Source organism: Aedes albopictus, chromosome 2 (assembly GCF_035046485.1).
Source record: "Aedes albopictus strain Foshan chromosome 2, AalbF5, whole genome shotgun sequence".
In the NCBI taxonomy this organism is placed as follows: Eukaryota; Metazoa; Arthropoda; class Insecta; order Diptera; family Culicidae; genus Aedes; species Aedes albopictus.
In genome coordinates, this window is record NC_085137.1 from 332,242,962 (window position 1) to 332,264,121 (window position 21,160).

The 21,160-nt window shown below is 39.9% G+C and overlaps 2 protein-coding genes across 2 annotated transcripts in view; both read left to right on the forward strand.

Moving 5' to 3' along the window:
• The first annotated feature begins 563 nt into the window (after positions 1–563).
• On the forward strand, positions 564–1,914 carry LOC109426181 (C-type lectin-like). The gene is made up of 3 exons (XM_029874776.2): positions 564–1,123; positions 1,190–1,287; positions 1,476–1,914. The coding sequence occupies exons 1-3, from the start codon at positions 997–999 to the stop codon at positions 1,836–1,838; spliced, it is 588 nt and encodes a 195-aa protein (XP_029730636.2). The 5' UTR covers positions 564–996; the 3' UTR covers positions 1,839–1,914.
• Positions 1,915–6,731: 4,817 nt separating this feature from the next.
• Positions 6,732–21,160, forward strand: part of LOC109426171 (uncharacterized) — a 275,931-nt gene continuing 261,502 nt past the window's right edge. The window contains exon 1 of the mRNA XM_062852538.1: positions 6,732–8,180. The gene's annotated coding sequence lies outside the window, so the exon portion shown is untranslated. The remainder of the gene's footprint in view (positions 8,181–21,160) is intronic.

A 21,160-nucleotide genomic window follows, 5' to 3' on the forward strand; every position in this document is an offset into this window, starting at 1 on the left:
TGGTAAAACGGGATATTTTGCATGAGTCGTTAATTTAAATGTTAATAGATCAATTTACCCGCTGATTGCTTAAAAATAATATTTCCATGCTTAACAGCTTGCAATTAAAAAAGCCCAGAATCGCAAATTTGTCCCTATAAATTCAGGTAAAGTTTAAAACTGCGATGTGCTTGAGCGAATTTGAGACCGGATCCGGGTTCAGCGGCCTAAAATCTTTCAGAGACAAAAAATTGTTGCGCTGTGTTATCGTTTCAAATTTATTTTTTCAAAAACAATTTTTAATCGAAAGTTTGAAAAAATGCTTTTTGGAGAACTGATAAACTGTGATACTTTGATTCTTCCTGTAAATGTGAATTAGAACCGAAAATATTGCTGCGTTATTTAGTAAAAAAAATAAAAATAAGTAAATGCATGCAGTTTAACCTTACCCGAGCAGGAACGAATAACTGACACATAACTGCAGCATACCAAAGTCAGGTATCATACCTGACCTGGTATTGAAAATAACTTACTTTAGTATTTTGTAGGTATTCATAAAATACCTCAACGAGTTATTGGTTTGGTGTTGAGGACTACTTGAGGTATTATTCAAATATGGAAAAATCACTGTTTGTATGAAAAAATCGTCGATTATTATTTAGGTATTGCCATACCTGATGTCATTATTCACGTGTTATGCATAGAATACACACCAGTTATCATTTCAGGTATTTTACCTCTTATGCAGAGCTTCTTAATACCTCATTCAGGTTGTAGGTATTCGGATTTCCATACCTGAGTTTGGTATTCTTCAGCTATTTTCTCCTGCTCGAATAACCACTCATATTTGCAGTTGTGGGTTACAACCAAAATAATTTAACTAATGCAAGCAACCGGTTTGAGAGAAAAACATTATACGAAGATGGCATCCAAGTCAATATGCAGTTCTGAAATCAAACCAGCAATATAAAACCGCATTCTTACCGAAATAATCAGCACTCCCGTTATGCAAGCAGAATGCATCGGACAATTTTATTTTTCGTCTTACTCTCCACATACCATAACACTGCATGGACCGGAGAAACTGATCAAACAGCTGCAATCCAAGCCGATGCTCACGATGAGCAACTCAAACTTTATTCTCGTAAGTGGTTAACGCATGTTGTTTTAAATAAAATAATTTCAAATTTATCGATATCCCTACTTTTAGCTATACTGACCAGCGCAACGAATCCTGCTGTTTCCATCAATCCAAACGAGTTCTTGCAACGAGGTGTCGCGTATACCTTACGGTGTGGCTCCAATGCGGTAAGTTTCCGTGGAGCATTTGATGCTAACATACTTCGTAGTTTTTTTTTTTTATTTAATTAATGACACTTTACACCGAAGTGCATTCGTGTCACTTTGTAGATTCCAATTCAATAATAAATATTGATTTGAAACTTCACAAACAAAAAATTAAAACACACAGCTGTTGGTTTTCTTTCTCTTTTCAGGGTACCTTCTGGACAGCCTTCCGGTATTGCATGGGAAAGACACAGCAGCTTGCGTCCGATGAATCTTCGCAGGATTCTGACCGGCTGGCGAAATTTCTATTAAACAATTACAGAGCACTAGCGGGCAAAAATGTTTGGCTTGGTGGAACCGATGCGGGAAAACGGAACTCGTGGATTTGGCTATCTGAGTTGAGCCCCGTTGGAGGATTGACAAAATATCTACGCTGGAAGAGCAACGAGCCCAGTTCTATACCGGGGAAGAATATGTGCATGGTAGCAGTTCTGGAAAACAGTGAAGTGAAATGGAAAGCACAAGACTGTGAAGCATCAAATTGCTATGTGTGTCAGAAATATTTAACGTGATTTTATAATGAAAGTTTTGAAAAAAATAGTATGAACATAGGCATGATGTAAAATATCACTGAATGAAGTGATCAAATTACTGCAATAAAATGTATGATAACTTCCATCTTAGTCTGAATCATTTTTTTTTGTTGATTGTTATGTTCCGTTGAATTAATGTCGAATTAAAAAAATGTTCCCACTAAAGCTGAGAGATCTCCATCATGGGCGATTCTCCATCGCCTTCACCCATGGCCAGGTCAAATTTATGTAAACTTCCTTCATTTCATTGTTGAGGCTGTGCCACCATGAGCCTCTGAGCCTGCCTCTGCTGCTCATGCTCATGGTTCCAATCTAGCACTTGCTTGCACATTTCGTATCCGTAATTGCACCACTTCCGCTACCGAATTTCTGTCGCTATCGGCGTTTGATGACATCGACGATGGAGCTCCACGTTGGAGATCGTGAGGCCACCATGCACGGCATCTATTTATGGAGGCCTGCAGCCATTAACTGTTCTCCACTGATACACACCAGGTTTCACTGGCGTATAGCAGCACAGATTTCACGTTAGAGTTGAAAATCGGATTTTGGTGCGTCGACTAATCTGGTTGTTTTTCCATACATTTCTTAAACTCGCAAAAGCAGCCCTCACCTTCTTGATCCGTGCACCTATGTCGATCTTGGTGTCGCCATCGGCCGCCATTTGGCTACCGAGATATTGGAAGCTTTCAATATTTTCCACTGATTGCCCAGCTACCGTTAAGCTGGAATGGTTGACCGTGTCTACATCCAACGATTTGGTCTTGTTGCCGTTGATGGTAAGACCTGCCGCTGAGGAGCGATTGGCAACCCAGTAAACCACAGATCGTAATGGGAAGTGCATTCAAAATCGTATATCGCTCTGTCAGAAATCAAAATCGTAAAAATCGTTGAATGTTGTGATAAAAAATGTCAAGTCCAATTGTATATAAATCGTTGCTGCGATTTGTTTTGGAGTAACATTGTTGTGTATAAAGCAAGTCATAAATCACGCTAATTGAAGTCGTCACTGTTTGCATACGTTTACAAGTCATATATAATGTTAGTAAAGTTTGGTTGGGAATCGTAATGACTTAATGAATTTCGGCACCGCAACGATGCAAAATGAAAAAAGCCACCCACTTGCCTTGCTCTACACCGCCTGGCTGCTGATTATATTTTGGGACTGGAACCATTCTGTTTGCCAATAATGATATTCGGGCAATCTATGGGAGTGTTCATAGTTACCGAAAGAAGACATTTGTCTTACAATTATTCCTACATGAACAGTAAACTTTTCCCGCGACGACGACGACGACGACGACGCGGGACTGATGTTGTAAACAAAACATGTCGTAATAAGTGCTAATCCAACTCGCTATGAGTTGTATATAAATTGACTACTCATCATTAGGTATACTATATATCAGTACAGCATTGTGATAAATGAAATCGCAATGACTTAGGAAAAATTGCAGCCCATTCTTCATATCTGCACTCATGTAGGAAGACAAAGGCAAGTTTCATGGGTGGCTGAGAAAGCTTTAGCTTATATTGGCCAAAATTTGTGCTCTTCTCAAGGCAGATCAGTTAGAACAATGGTATGGGTTTAGACTCACAATCTCGAGGTGTCGTGTTCTAGACTAGGTGTCAACTTTTTTACAGCTAATTTCGGACATCGTATTACATATCACCCGAAGTCGTATTTTATTCTTTCGATCGATTATACGGGGCATCGTAATGATGATCATATGAAATCGCGAAACATCGTCAGAAGTATGTATATGGCCTCCACTTTGGTAAGTATATAGCAGTTTTGTGCAGTTTATACGATTGAATTGGTTCTTATATAGTAGTGTATAACACAAATTATACAGACCAAAATGTTTACTGGGAAGATCATCAAGCTTGCTCTGCATATCAGAGCGCTGTTGAGCTAGAAGAGCAACGTCATCAGCCAATTCGAAGTCATTTAGGTGCTCCGTGGTACAGCAATTCACGATTTGGCTCGCGGTAAATCGCACCTACCAGCATTTCGTCGATTACGATGAGGAACAGTAGCGGTGATAGTATACATCCTTTCCTCACTCCAGCAACGACCCGGATGGGATCGGACAAAACATCGTTGTGCAGTACTCTGCACGAAAATGCCCTGTACTGTGCTTCAATGAGGCCGATGATTTTCTCAGGGGCACTTTTGCGCCTGAGGGCTTCCCACATGTTTTCGTTATTGAGACGGTTGGAAGCTTTTTCGTAATCAATGAACACCAAGTAGAATGACTCTTGGAATTCATTGATTTGCTCCAGAATGATACGGAGCGTGACAATATGGTCCACACAGGATCGTCCGGCACGGAATCCTGCTTGCTGCCGTCGGAGACTTGCCTCAATCTTCTCCTGTATCCGGTTAAGGATCACTTTGAAGAGGACTTTAAGAACGATACACAGTAACATGATGCCCCGCCAATTATCGCATACAGTCAGGTCACCCTTTATTGAGAACTTTATTAAGACGCCTTGCATCCAGTCGGCCGGAAATGTCGCGGTTTCCCATAGGTATATTGCATAATAATTGATGCAGTACTTGTGCGGATACTACGGGACCAGCTTTGAGCATCTCAGCTGATATGCGATCGACCCCAGGGGCCCTGTTCGATTTCATGCTACTTATGGCTGTTTCCAAAGTACCAGCGTTTCAAATGGTCAGGAGGGTCGGTCAGGTACTGTCCAGACGTGTCTTTCACAGGCATCGAAGCATTCATCTTGGTCCCACTAAGGCGACATGAGACATCGTAGAGGAGATGGATGTCACCGGTGTTTGTGACTTTCTCGCCTTCGTCGGCTAGGGAGTCCGCCCACGCTCTTTTGTCCCATCTACATGAGCGTTTCACTTCTTTCTCGAGAGCCGAATAGCGCTGACGGGCTACGGCTTTGGCTCCTCGTGTATTCACTCGCTCTATCGCGGCTTTGGCGTTCCTTCGCTCCTCTATCTTCCTCCAGGTATTATCTGTGATCGACTGCTTTCTTCGGGTGCGTAGCTCACCCAACGCCGCTAGCGATGAAGGCGTTCTTGATGGCGCTCCATTGATCTTCTACACTTCCACTTTCTGGAATATTCGCAGCACGGTTCTCTAGCTCCTCGACGAAGGACCTTTTCACCGCAGCGTCTTCCAGTCGGCGTGTGTTGAAACGTCCGATTTTCTCCTCCTGTCGATGGATCCTAGCAATGCGCAGTCGGATCTCGATTAGAAGGTGATGATCGGACGCAATGTCGGCGCTACGTTTGTTCCGCATATCAAGAGGGCTCCGTCTCTATTTTCGGCTGATGCAGATGTGGTCGATTTGATTTTCCGTGACGCCATCACGGGAAACCAATGTCACTTGTGCACTGGTCGATGAGGAAAGAACGATCCCCCAATCACCATGTCATTGTTGCCACAAAACTCTGCAAACAGCTCTCCGTTTTCGCTCATTTCTCCGAGACCAGCTTTCGGAGTCTTGCCCACGACAGCACATTCAGTTGACTGTAAAAGCTCTCTTTGTCTTGCAATTCGGCAGCATCAATTGGCGCGTAAAATTGGATCATGGGAGGGTTTCGAACCCGTGTTCTGAATCTGACTACAATTATCCTCTCATTAATAAGTTCCTTCATCATGAGCGCAGCGTGGGCGCGAGCGCTGAGCAGGAAACCAACTCCACGGTGGCGAGGAGCGTGTTCACCTCGTTGGCCAGAGTATAGCAGAATTTGACCCGACGCCTATCTGAGTTCTGCAAAGTTCGGCCAACGGGCTTCGCTCAATCCTAGGATCTCATGCTTCATACGACATGTCTCATTGTCTAGATGTGCCAGTTTACCCTTCTGGGCTAGGATTAGTACATTCCAAGTTCCAATTCTTGTCTTTTGTTTCGCGCTGAATGTCGTTGCCGTTGAATTAGTAAGTTATCCCTCATTTGGTTTATTCAAATATTACGTAACGCAAAATATGACAATTTTAGACCCCCTCCCTCCCCCACGTAACAATTTTTGTATGGAACATTTTGAAATTTTGTATGAAGCGTAACACAGCTTTAGACCCCCTCTCTCCCCCCTTAGCGTTACGTAATATTTGAACGAACCCTTTCAGTTTCTGTAACCGATTTTGAGTTTCGAAAACAGTAGGTTGTTAACCTAAGGTGCCACCTCAGGTGAATCCTCCGTTGGAAAAGCATTTTATACCTAGCCGCTGTTTGAGCCTCACCTCTTTGGTGAACAAACACTCTGGACGTACCTCCTAAATCTATCTGAAATCAAAAGGACAACAATGCCCAGGCTGCACTATCAGCTAAGCACACAGCTCTTAGCTGACGGTCTTTATCATTGATTGACATGGAAGAACTACGGATTTCTACCAGGGAGTGGACTACAAACAAAAAATCTTTAGTTCATCCATTCATTATTTCACGTCCTATATTTTACAGCAATCCATTCGAATGCTTGTGGGTGCCTGGCATCGCCGGTAGTTTTGCCTATGTCGATTGACCAGTCACCGGTGGAAGCATGAGATAGGAACTTGTGAGAACCAGATTTAACTTAGACGCTCCTTGTTGTTTCAGCATTTTGCATCCCAAAATATGCATATAGGTGTTGCACTTTTCAAGAATTTTTCCTGAAATAGTCTAGGTACATTTTAGGCTCTTGCTAAACTTGTTGCAATATTCAGAGTGTTGCAATATCCGATTCCCTATTTTTGACGCGTAGTGTAGTGCGAACTTAGATGTTGAGCTTTTGATTGAAATAAACATACGAATTCCAAAATGCATCCTTGCCCCATTAGTCGGATAAATGCACCCATTGATTATTTTTAAATTGGTGCTATATACATTTGTACTAATCATTAGTATGGTCCCTGTCAAAGTGCAGCAATTTTTAGTACCCATTATTATCACCTGATTGTCAGATTTTCCCGCGCGTGGATCCAGCATACTCACACAACCGCGGAAATAGTAGCATAGCTCGCCCACGCGTACATCCTGAAAACCATGAATGAAAGGCACAATATGAGGGAGAGAACCCACCGGATTGCTCAGAGAGCGCTTTTCCACCTGGAGCATTTTCTCCGGTCACTCACTCTACAGCGACAGAAAGGCCACTGACTGGCTGGCTGGAAAATCCGTATCCCATTTTCAGAAACCGAACAACCTTCCGACAGCTCGGAACGACCGGGAAATAGTCTGCTGTCGCTTACAGCAGCAGAGCGTTTCGGGGACCATTTCCAGCGGCAGGAGTGGCCAGGATACGGGTGGCTTCCAGCCCAGCTGCTCCAAGTGTGACTAGGATCCCTTCGGGCAGCTAGGCATTTTAAGTGTTGGAGTGTGGATTTCAAAGCTCACGAGTGAAGAAAGGAATAATCAACCGTACAGCTGGATTTCCACCCTATCGGGTGTGCAGTTGGAGTGCAGAACCATTGGCCCTAATTAAATGTGGGGCTGAAAACTACGGAAAAATGCGTTTACCACCGCCCATTTTCAGGGTGGGGAGCGTGAGATGTGCAAATTGTGACATCGGTTAGTGGTGTTGCTGGCAATGCAGTGTCTAGTGCTGGGGGGTTGCCTGCTGAGCATTTGTGAAACAGATCAATGAAACATCGAAGAAGATTTTCGACGCGAGTGCACGCATTCCCCACTGTAAACGACAAAAAAATCGAATGGGTGCAGCTGCGAATACTCATCTCTCAATTGAACTTTATTGGAGGATGTTCTGCAATTTCCGAAATATAATAACGTAAAAAGTGTTATCAACTACACAATACGTTTCAAGCAAGTGTAACGAAAAATTATGTTGGATTAGTGAAATCGTACGTTTATGCATAGAGGGTGGAAACCAAGAATAAATTAGAAATCACCTGAATGTGAAATATACAACAATCTCACTTATGCTAATCCGATAACCCAAATTGGATGGCAATATTTGAATACCGAACGCATATCTGAGCGCGCCTCATATTTCAGAGTCAGCCCAGACTACGCTATTAGCGACATAACGAGAACAAGTGATGAACTCGCCCCAAAAATTTGCAAAAGATGCTCCTTCAATAGGCAAAGGGGATTATCAGAAGAAGAAATAAAATGAGAAGAACGGCTGGTACTAGCGTCGAGACGAGTAGTGCAGTGTGCGTGAAGAAGAAGCTGTGAAAGGAATGTGACCAAGTTGGGAAATGTGATCCAGTTCAGGGATGCCAGTTGGGTGTTTGATTTGGAATGTTGGCTTGAGTATGACTAACAGTTAAATAACTGAGACTACAAAACTGAGACGAAATAAAACACAGAGCATGGTCCTGGAATTTTAGATGAGAAAATCACAATGTAAGTACAACCAAGGCACAGAAATGCATTGTTTATTTCATTTTATTTCGGAATCTATTTTTTATTTAGAATTTCTCTTGCTCAAAGTATATTGAAAAAGTTTATTAATTTTTTCAGTAATTTTTTTTTACATGATGCGAAAATTACTATTAAAGAAGCCATACATAAGCTATAGAATTTTACACATCAAAGACAAAATTATCAAGACAAGCAAAGTTTGCTCAAAAAAGCTGTATATTGAATGCTCTAAAAGTACTTGAAACTATGTAATTACAAGAAATCAGTGCGTAAAATGTTATTTAAGAAAATCTTTTTTTTAGACGTCACCCAAACATTTTTCTTTAAAAATTAAAATAGCAGGATTCACTAAACAACGTGAGTAATGATTTTGTGCTCATTGATATGCTTATTGAAATGCTTCATAAAATTGCGATTAGAATCGTGATAAAATGTGTAGATTGACAATAAAAACGTATCTGAACGTGTTTTTGGTTCAAACTATGGGAAAATTTGTTTACTGCTTCCCTCTGATTGCACCAGTATTTGTCAAAAACAATGTTATGTTTTCACACGTACTTTTGTTGCAGTGCAGTCCTTTCAAGTCTGTCGGTTGTTGCAGTTATTGAATTTCACTCGATAAGTGGAACTTAAACATGATGCATGAACGTCTGCTGTATTACATTTTCATTATCACATTACACCTTCCAGGGAGATGTTTAAGATTAGGCTTGATAGTCCATCATCTTGTTACAGTTCCTGGCGGGATTTGAATAGACTAGACTTGAAAAATAGTTCACAAGAAAACTTACGGTTTGACATTTGTACACCGTCCATCGTTGCTTTAATCTATCTTAACACTTCCTCACACTTCTCAAGGGGCTGTCCATTTATTACGTAAGGGAAATTTTGCGATTTTTCGGCACCCCCTCCCCCCCTTGTAAGATTTTTTGTATGAGAGCCTAAATATTTTTGTATGGCGCGTAAGATTTCTCAAACCCACCCTCCCCCCAGAAACCCTTACGTAATTAATGGACAGCCCCCAAGCAGCACACAAGTCACAAAGAAGTGTCGACAGCGCAATATTTTGGTTGTACATAAGCTACATTCGTGTAAATCTAACTCCAAGGCAGAATAACTTGAAAATGACTGTTGTCCAACCAAAAACCTGCGCTGTCGACACTCCTTTGTGACTTGTGTGCTGCTTGGGTTCCCACATGGCTTGGTCAGCCAAAGCAAAATCAAGAAATTGACATTTACTCTAATGTGTTCTACATATCACATTGTATCTACTCTTCGAAGCTATGGAAAATCGCGTACAAGAACCGTTCTTGTACTCGATGAACAAATTGAGATTTGAAATTATGAAAAGAAATCCACGTACTCCGGTGAGACTCGAACTCACGACTCCCAATTCGCTAGAGGGGCGCTTCTATTCCTTCAAGCTACGGCGTCACTCGACTATCTCCGTCGCCAGTAGGCCTAGAACTGAACTCGATTCCACAATTGTACATGGTTATCTCCTTTTCACAATCCAAACCACCTTCGGATGGGTTTTGATGAACATCTAACACATACACTGTTGTGCACATGTCTGTCAAAGCGGGAGAGGAAGTTGTTTTTTTTTCATCTAATCCCATCCGAAGGAGGTTTGGATTGTGAAAAAAAGATAACCATGTGCAATTGTGGAATCGAGTTCAGTTCTAGGCCTACTGGCGACGGAGATAGTCGAGTGACTCCGTAGCTTGAAGGAATAGAAGCGCCCGTCTAGCGAATTGGGAGTCTTGAGTCCGAGTCTCACCGGAGTACGTGGTTTTTTTTTCATAATTTCAAATCTCAATTTGTTCATCGAGCACATGTTCTGTTGTGCATATGGATGTCAAAGCATTTTCAACAGTGTACATTAGAGTAGATATTGTCCTATGCTGCCTTGAAGTCGACGAACTGGAGAAATGTAATGAGATCCAGTATTCACTAAGCCGGGTTAATGCTCAAATAGCCATCATTCAATCAACAGCAATCATCAACTACAAGAATGAAGTTTTTTGGCCCAAATTCACAAAAATTATTTCACAGTTATCTAGATGGTAAAAAGAGTGCAGTGATAATTTTTTATTACCATTGCTTGAAAATTGAGAGAAAAAAAACGCCTTGAAGTTTTTCTCTACGGATGATGGCTTATTTCCTCTTAAGACCAAGCCCACTCATGGGCTCAATCAAGCGTTTTAACGTTAAGTAGAGCCCCGAACAAAGAAGCGAACCGCACCGGTCGCTGCTAAATAGGGCTCGAAAGCGAAAAGTTTACGTACGGTTCGTAGCGGGGCTTAGAATATAGAGACACGCAAAGTACGGTCTCTATCCGTAGGCTCGTGCGCTCTCTCGCGTTTAGCTCTCTGGGTAGCGTAAAGAGGAGACGAAATAACATGAGTATGGATTTGTTGCCAGGTATATAGTTTCTAGAGAATGATTTTCCTGTTTTGTATAGGTAAGAATTTATTTTAGTTTGCATCAAATATTTGAAATTTTCAACCAATTAATATCATAGATCGTTACACGAATAACACAACACATTGTCTGACATACAATTGTGAAATTGTGATAGAGTGACAATACAAACGGCGAAAAATAATAGGTTTAAATTGACAAGCTTTGCTTAAGTATGTTATGAATAAAGTTTTCCCTTCTTCGCCAATTTTAGGATCATGCATAACGAAAATGTATTGATTTTCTTATAAAAATAGTTACGATTGTTCATAATCACACCTTTAGTTTTTGATTCGGCCGATCGTTTCGAAACTAATATTTGAAGAAATGTATAGTGATTCAGTGAGTTTTGCTATTTTAACACGTACATTCATGAGCCGGGGTTGCTACGCAGCAAGTAAAGTTTGGTTTCGCACATTTAGAAAAATGTCCAAATAAATAACTCGCGAAGTTTGTTCCGACAAGTTCCAAAATTTTAGTCATCCGTCGCAGATTCCGGTGAGAAGATGTGCGTATTTTCTAACCCGGAAAGATACCATTTGACGGTAATAAGTGACCACAAGGTTTTCTTTCTTCACTTTCCGGGCTGAGATCCCCCGCTTTGAAAGAACTGTGCCTCGCCTTTCGTTTTGTCGTGTATATTCCGAAAAAGGCAAAGGTGTTTTGGTTTGATTGCTGTTTTTGAAAATGGTGGTCGTCAATGGGTGGTTTATTAAATATAAATTTAAAAATATAAATTAAACAAACGAGACATTAGGAAGAAAGTGTGCGAAATGGGTAACTTCACTCTTGTAGAAACAATAAGGCAAAGCAGAAAAAAAATCTGCGAAGACTCCATGCGAATAACACCGATCATACAGAATAGGAGGTTCGACATTAGATCTATAAAAACAACCCAACAATTGGGGAGATCTTTCCAATATTACGCATTTATTCACAGCTCTTTTATCCACATTTTCATATATTTAAAACATATTCATCAACATGTTATCTGTATCGTTTGGTACAATATGTCCACGCATCCTTCCTCCCTGTAAATTCGAGAAGTACCTTGCCGAAAGAAAATATTCTGTACTGCAAGTATTTCGAAGAATCATCTTTGCGCGTAAATACAACGCAGTAGACCTGGCCGCTTTGATGCATGTGTCATATCTATGATATGCTGCAAGCATCAATATTGACAAGAAAAGTAACACGATTGCTTTCTGGGTGATTCCGTACTGGCTTCGTATGTATAAGATTAGATAAGAGTAGTTACGATTTTTCAAAGATGCTTTGACTGTACCTAACTCAATTCAGATATCATAGAAACGCTTCAGTAATTTTTTTTTGTAAAAACAAACTTTAATCATACCGATAATAATCTAAAAAAAAAATATTGTCGAGCTGCCAAGTTTCATCAATTAAAATAGGCGGTGTGCAGGACTGCCATATTGTAGGTTCCTCGTTATAGAAAAAGCAAGGCGTTGGATGTTAAAAAACAACAATTGTTGTATGAAGTGCCAAAAAGGAGAGTGGGCTCATTATGTACTTTGACAAATACGCAGTCTACTTCAAGTGCATAGAATCTGCTTCCAACAAAATATTCATATACCAGCATCCAAAGGATCGCAATATATATTAAAATTTCCGATTGATGCTTTGTAACTAAAAGGTTGTGACTGAGTATAGAATAAGCTGAAGTTAAAATACACGTTAATGAAAAAAGGTTGGGCAAACTTATCGCAGACTGTTAGAAGACAGCTTCTACTATGACCAGGATTCAAAAATCTTGACCTACGCGAAGTTGTAAAGGAGACAACTACGTTATAAATGTGTTGGAAATGCAAGGGATGTAATTATTCAATAAACCTAATTATTAAAAAGATGCTCAAAATCTCAAATTCAGATAAATTTTTTGCGAGAAAGGCAACATGGATATCGAAGAGATGGATATTATTTTAGATCAAAATTCAACCTACAAGTCATACAGTAAGCAACAAACACATAATTTAAAAAAAGATTGCTTGAATTCCGAGATTTAATACAATCATACATTATTAAGAAAATAATATCTTTAAACGCACCAAAACTGGTACAAATCTCCAAGGGAATTATTTATTTGAGTTCAATTTTTACTAACTGTTTTCAGTCTTATCCAAAACCCCTTCTTTCAAAATATGAGCACAGATTATTATACTGAATAAGATTTGCAATAACACCATAGAAATACACAAAATATTGCGATGATTTACAGAAGTGCAAAAAAACGATCTTACGGATAGAATAGAGACCACCGGTGCGCAAAGGCGACCGATCATTATTTTACTCACATGGAAACGAACGACCGGTGCGGAAATGGGTGGGTAACGAAATTAAAAATCGTTAACGACGTGCTGTTGCGTGTGTACAGTATGCGGCAGGAAAAAATGCGAAAGTGTTTTTCAACTTCAAACCTCATTTTCGTCCATTTGACATTAACCAATCTATGTTACAACGTTCCATGATCTATAATAGGCTAGTTTTCTGAAAAGTTAATTGAAAAATTTCCCATTTCGGTCACTAACCTTTACAGGGCGGCGCCTGAAGATGAAGACGACCAGAATTTTCAAACCGCAGAAAATCACACAGGTCGCTAAATTTCGCATCTGACAAAACAAAATTTTTGAATTTCTCTACAATATCATCAAATATATGTACTTATTTCATCTGGTATGTGAAACTACATGGCTCTGGATCAGTGTGGTCTGGTTGTTCATCGAATTTGAGCTAATTTTGTTACTGTTATACTTTTTGGGTATTTTTGTGGCGTTTCAGTCTTTTCGGGGATCAAAAACAACTATATGTTTTCTATTTCCAACGTTTCGATCGAACGTTGGAAATAGAAAACATATAGTTGTTTTTGATCCCCGAAAAGACTGAAACGCCACAAAAATACCCAAAAAGTCTACCAAACAGTCGTCGCCAAAGCTGTTACTGTTATAGTCATTTTGTTTAATGACCATTGGGCGCGCAGTTTATTGATATCCGCTTATTAGGCCTACATTATCACATGTTAAACATTAAATATGTTCATTTTTATTTTTCAGTGCTAGAATATAGACATTGACTGATACACTGTCATGAAAAAATAGTCATATATATCCCATATTTAGCGTGTAATATTGCCTTGAACTTTTCGCATTTTTTCCTGCCGCACCCTTTAGTATTAAGCCCACGAGTGGGCTTGGTCTAATAACGTCTCACAACGTACAAGGTGTCTCACAGTTTGAATCTTCATAAAAATTTAGTATCAACAGGTACAAAAAATAAAGATGATTTTATTTGCACCATATTTGCTCATACATTATTGTTCCGATTTTATCACGTCCCTTTTCGAAAATTCTTTAACATGTTCTACAATATATGTACGCATTTTCAATATTTTTAACTTTGCAAAACACGACTTCAACATTCATTTTCAAGAAGAGGGGAAATGTAAACAGCAAAAGAATGAAAAATGAAGGACTATACTTCCCAGCCAGCAATTCGTTTGCTATATCGAAATTACAACTAAAATAATCACATATAGCACCAAAGAAATCGTATTCAATGCACGAAACAGGCATATACACTCCCGATCAAAAGTTTGGGGTTACCCCCTAATAAACATGTCATTTTTTTAGGCCCATATCTCCGTCAATTTGCGTCCGACTTTAAAACCCCAGGTATCATTCAAAAGATAATAAGTCAAAGTAACTTTGAACATGATTTAAATTAAAATTTTTCTAAAATATTTGTATGTAAACTTAAGCTAAAGTTGCCAAGATTTCTAAAAAATGCAAATAAATTTACGGCAGTGTCGATGGAAATTGGGTCGACCAACTTTTAAGATGAGAGCGGTAATATAACCTACTTTCTATTAGCCTTCAACTGCTTTTTACCGAACTTAGCTAAAAAAATCTAGAAAAAAAAAGGTTATTGAGTAAATTAACTTTTGATGTCATCGACCAAAAGTTTGGGGTCACTATCGTTAAACATGTGAAAAAAAAGTGATTTTTTAATATCTTTGTCATCTTTCATTCAGTTTCAATTCTTCTTGACTTATTTGAAACATAATGAATTTGTTAAAATTTACATACTAAAACTTAACGTGAAATTGCCTCATTTTTCGACAGTTGGTGAAATGTGTTAATTTTACATAACATTTTTGTATTTAAAAATCGTTGAATTAAATAAAGACGTCAAACGTAAATTTAATTAATTGTCTTTGAAATGAGCCAAACAGAATTAAAATTGAACTATAAATAACGAAGATATTTACAAATTCTTTTCCATGTTTTATGATAGTGACCCCAAACTTTTGGCCGATACATCATTTTGAGGAGTGACCCCAAACTCTTGGTCGATGACATCAAGAGTTAATTTATTCAATAACTTTTTTTCTTGATTTTATAGCTAAGTTCGGTAAAAGCAGTCGAAAGCAAAAAAATAAATTATATTACCACTCTTATCCTAAAATTTGATCGACCCAATTTCCAGCGACACTGCCGTAAGTTTATATTTATTTTTTTAGAAAATTTGGCAACTTTGGGTTGAGTTTACATACAAATATTTTTGAAAAGTTCCACTTAAAGCATGTTCAAAGTTACTTTGACTTATTATCTTTTGAATGAGTCCTAGGGTTTTGAAATCGGACGCGAATTGGCGGAGATATGGGCCTAAAAAGTGACATGTTTTTGAGGGGGTGACCCCAAACTTTTAATCGGGAGTGTACATACTAAAGTGGAGGCCATATATAAACATATATACTGCGATTATATCCAACATGATTACGATTTCGCCGATTTTTTCCGTCTAATTATACGATTTTGCATGATCTTATTACGATTGAGTGTACCAATATACGACTCAGGATTTTCAAATAAATTAAGGTGTTCAGTGGGAATCGAACTTAGGTCCTTTGATTGAGAACTGCGCGTTATCTCTATTGGTCATATTGCCAAGTTGGAAGTAGAAAGTTCAAAGTGAATGGGAGGAAACGAATAAAAAATAGCATAATACGAGACTTGTGTTGGGAGAGTTGTTGTTGTTGTTGTGCATTGAGTGGCACCAAAAGTGCCTTGCAAGAGGCGTGGAATTTACATCGTTGTTGGAATCTGTACACCACTTATTATAAGTCATCTGCTGTATATAAATAGTATGATAACCTTGTTGAAATTATTGCTACCGTAGTTGGCATGTGTCAACAACAAAAATAACAAATTTGTGATGAATATTTTTTTTCCTTTCCTCCATCATACAAATATGTAAACAAAACCATTCGACTATTAAAAGTGCAGCAACAACGCACTGTAAAAATGAATATACGGTTTCTACAATTTCATTCACTTCGTATACGATGCAAGTACAGGGAATAGACAAAATGATCGGGACAGGCAAAATTTTCCCTTCTCAAAAAATATTCAAATAGCTGGAACTTTTCGAAAAGTACATCAAACATTCTCAAATTTTTACTGTAAGTGGACCAACTAGTTGTGTATCAGTGGACAAAATTTGGAAAAGATCGGACTATTCTGCACGAAGTTATAAAGATTGAGCATCAGCATGATTGACCGCCCGCGGTTGCTCTTCTGTTATTGCAAGGACAACTGCATTTACACAAAGAACCAACAGATGATGCTTGGGATAAGCTTTCTCTTCATTGTGTAAATGCTGGAATCCCAATACTTTTCAATAAGCAATACCAGCGCCGGCCGCGTCCGAATGCAGGTCAATTGAGGATAGGGAAGGAGGATAGGAAGTGATGACGTGATTCTCGCTTAGGCCAATAACCGAGGAATTCTCTGCGTTACTACGAGAAATCACTAGGAGTTTGGACAGGGGAAATGGAGATGTGTTGAGGATTTCGTCGTGGTAAACGAGTGTAATGTTTTGATTCGCGATTAATAATGCGCTCGCGAAGAAATACCCTTCTAAACCTTGGACGACGAACGCGATCTTTTGTGCCTCAAAACTCACCCTACATAAGTTATTCATTCGCAACTAAGGAGAACACAATGCTAAACACCGACGCATCTGTAGTTTGCGTTTCCGCGCGAGACAATGCTGAACGCGATCAATTCACAAGTATTAACAAAATAACACGTGATAAATAAATCAGAAAGATCTTACCGCATCCGCATGGTTCACCGTCTATCTTTTACCGACCCTCTCTTTTTCCAGAAATTCATGCAACCTTTATTTGAGTCAAAACATTTATTCATTTGGACTAAAATATTACAAATGTCGACACCGAAGATGACGAACCATTCAAATTTTTGTGTTCATGCAATAAATGAAAGGAAATTATTTATTATCAACTAAATGTGCATTTGGAACTAGCGCCGACACATGACGTGACGAACTTTTCAATATTTGTTAGATAGGGTCTGGGACCATTTGGGCAGGAGCACCTATTTTGGGCACTTGCTGCTATAACTCAATCAATTTCAAACCGATTGACTTGAATTTTTGAACATGGTTAGATACTGTGCGTATCAGATCGTGTCTCAAAAATCAAGTCAATCGGTTCAAAATTGACTGAGTTATAGCAGCAAGTGCCCAAAATAGGTGCTCCTGCCCAAATGGTTCCAGACCCTAAATACACAAAAACCAGAGCTGCAGCATCTTAGTACTGGCCTCGAAATTACACTGAACTGCTACAACAACACACGGGTACGACGATGGGCACATTCAAATTGTCGACGACAACGCGCCCGATCCGAATGAAAAAAACGGCACTTCCTTTGCCTCCAAAAACACACTAAACCGCCTCGTACGAAGATGAGTACGCACACAGGACGACGACGCGATGCAACGACGAACCAAGACGGGCTGAAATGTCATCCGCTGCTGGCATCACACGACCGACTCGCACAAAAACTAGTTTTTTTTTTCTCTAAAAGCACGCACACAGAACGGCGACGCGATGCAACGACGAACCTAGACGGACTCTCATGCAACCTTTTCTATTGAGTCAAAACATTTATTCATTTTGACTAAAATATTACAAATGTCGACACCGAAGATGACAAACCATTCAAATTTTTGTGTAAATGCAAAAAATGAAAGAAACATATTTATTATCAACTGAATGTGCATTGGGTACTAACGCCGACACATGACGTAAAGAACTTTTCAATATTTGTTAGATGAATACACAAAAACCAGAATAGAATTGTATAAATCCTTTAGCATTAATTATTATTATTATTATTATTATTATTATTATTATTATTATTATTATTATTATTATTATTATTATTATTATTATTATTATTATTATTATTATTATTATTATTATTATTATTATTATTATTATTATTATTATTATTATTATTATTATTATTATTATTATTATTATTATTATTATTATTATTATTATTATTATTATTATTATTATTATTATTATTATTATTATTATTATTATTATTATTATTATTATTATTATTATTATTATTATTATTATTATTATTATTATTATTATTATTATTATTATTATTATTATTATTATTATTATTATTATTATTATTATTCATCCTCGTTCCGACACACCGTCGCGATTTGTGGCAATAGTGTGCGCTATCGAAACAAAACCGTGATTTTCGTAGTTTTCGCGATCAAAACGGTCGTAACGAACACCAGTCGGTGCGGGAAGTGCTTTGTGCGCAATGTACAGTGAAGGTTTGGCGAAATTCGGTGAAAAAACGGCTGAAAAAAGTGATTTTTTGTGTGGGAGACATACGGTGGACTACAAAACAAGCGGCTGGCTGCCGGCTGCTCGGGCGATTTCATTCACCGTTTCGGCGACGTAGAACGCGGCGTGCCAGAAGCAAGACGTATCGGGAATAGAAAAAGTGCTAAAAGTTTCAAAGTGAGGAAAAATCGAAGTGGTCTACCGACATCCGAAAAGTGGTACAGTGAGTTCCACGAGCTGCTACTCACAGTGAGGTGCAAGCATATTTGTACGATACCGTTGTTTTCACGTTGAAGGGACAAAGAAGGTAGGAATTTTTTGTTCTCTATTTTTCTTTCGTTCATTTGGGGTTGGTAACGGGTGACCGTTGCCGTTTTGGTAATACCAACGTAAAACACCATGGCGGCCGCTAGCAGCGGCGACCCAGGAGGATATGTTGGACGTAGATTACCAACGTTTATGGATCCAACCAACAGTTTTGGTGAACTGACGTATCTCCAGCTGATTGGAAAAGATGGTGTAACGTTGCCGACTAATCCATATGTCATCGGGAAATCGGTTGAGACTTGTGCTGGTGGAGAAATCGAAGATGCAAAGACGGAAGCCAAAGGAACTAAGTACACCTTGAAAGTTCGTAATCCCGCGCAAGTCACCAAACTACTGAAACTGACGAAGCTGATCGACGGAACTGAAGTGGAAGTTATTCCACATCCGAACTTAAATATCAGTAGGTGTATTATCTCTACCTTTGACCTAATTCAAATGGAGGAGGACGATATTTTGGCTGAAATGAAGAAGGACAAAGTCATCCGAGTACAACGCATCACCAGAAATCAAGATGGAAGGGAAGTGAATACACCCGCGCTTATCCTTACCTTTTGTACAACGACATTCCCGGAAACCATGAAAGTTGGCCTGAGACGTGTACCCACTCGCCCATATATCCCAAATCCCATGCTCTGCTATGGTTGCTTCAGCTACGGACATACCCGCGTTCGTTGCCCTGGACCACAACGCTGCGTCAATTGCTCGAACAACTTTCACGGAGATGAGTGCGGAGAATCACCGTTGTGCTGGAATTGCAAGGGTGATCATCGGCCAACCAGCCGCCAGTGTCCGGTATATAAAAAAGAACTGGAGGTGATGAAAATCAAAGTCCGAGACAACGTATCCTTCCCAGAGGCGAGGAAACGAGCCGAACAACAATCAGGCGGTAGCTACGCGCAGGTAGTAGCACAACAAAGCACAATAGAGAATAAGTTGAAGGAACTGGAAATGGCCATGATGAAAAAGGACGAAGAAATTGCCCGTCTGCAAGAGGAAAGCAAACGGAAAGATGAAAAAATCGAGAAGATGATGGCACACATTGCACAAATTACCGCTTAGCAACAAACCACTCAATCGCAAACTACTCTACAACAAACCACTCAGGAAAAACAACAACATTTGAGTGAACAATCCCTCAGCCAAGGAAAACCGCACCACAGCAGAGAACCAAAAGTAGTAGTAGTACCGATCACTGGCCCCGTCACTCGATCAAGAAACAATTCTCCAGCCTTCCAAGAAGTAAAACGTGGACGCCTCACAAGCTGTAACAAATCGAATACCTCACCAGATCCAAGCCCACCCCCAAAAACTAAAAAAGCCAAAGTAGTCACACACGACCTTACCCAAATGGAGTACTCCGAGGAAGAGTCGGAAACATCGCAGGCACCTTCCAATCAGCGTCTTCGATAGCCCACCTCACCAACAACGTTTGGACACCTATGACGACCAAGGCATGTATACGGACAATGAGATGAATCGGTTCGGAAGTTGGGAATGTGTAGTACCTCTTCCGACGCAAGTACGGCAGATTGAAGGAGTCATCCGGGAAGTCTTCCCCAACCCGTTGATGATGAATTCATCTCCGTAACCGATGGAACCACAGAAAACACCGCGATTCCGGAAATTTGGGATAGACGGCAGGGGGAAGGGGTAGCCCTTCTTTGCCCTGACCGCCGCCCTACAACAACAATCAATCAGTCAGCAACATCAACGTACATCAATACCATAATCGAGAACGAGAGCAACGCCGATACTACACAAAGTCTTTCCCCAGTGCCGGCTGTTGCCGGTGGATCTAGAAGCAATAGTGTAGTAGTTTCGGCAACGGCTGGCACTGTGGGGCAGGACGTCCCACAGGTCAGTTCCCATCCTTTATTGAAACATACAGATACTGCCGCGTCCGGTAACTTTACAGATCTGAACCAAACCGTGATAGAACCGTCATCAGCAGAAGCTCCTCCAAGAATCAGTCGGATGAACATTACACAAAGCGTTTCCCCAGTGCCGGCTGTTTTCGGCATTGGAGATACTAGTGTAATGGTTTCGACAGCAGCCGGCACTGTGGGGCAAAACGTCCCACAGGCAAGTTACAACCCCCAACCACTATCGTCAGAGACTACCGTGGAATTATTTTCTTCCACAGCTGGCCCACTCTCAAGTAGAGCATCGATGTCGTCCTCTACTACTAGATCAATTACTGATTGTCGTTCTGATAGCTGCTTCGCCATCCAATGGAATCTGCGTGGCCTTAGGGCTAACATTAGCGAGTTAAAACTCCTCATCGCTGACCTCGAACCTATTGTCGTAGCACTCCAGGAGACCAAAGTGGGTCGACACATTGTTTCAACAGACTTCGTCGGTAGGAATTACACGCTTCTATTGGAATCAAATAGTGTACACCATTGGCAACATGGGGTAGGCCTTCCTATTCGAGAAGGCATACCTTTTGAGCGTATACAGGTCGACACCACTCTCC

Coding starts and splice junctions, on each gene's coding strand:
- LOC109426181 (XM_029874776.2), top strand. CDS start 997: ATGCATCGGACAATTTTATTTTTCGTCTTACTCTCCACATACCATAAC. Junction 1,124..1,189: donor GCAACTCAAACTTTATTCTC/GTAAGTGGTTAA, acceptor CCCTACTTTTAG/CTATACTGACCAGCGCAACG. Junction 1,288..1,475: donor TACGGTGTGGCTCCAATGCG/GTAAGTTTCCGT, acceptor TTCTCTTTTCAG/GGTACCTTCTGGACAGCCTT.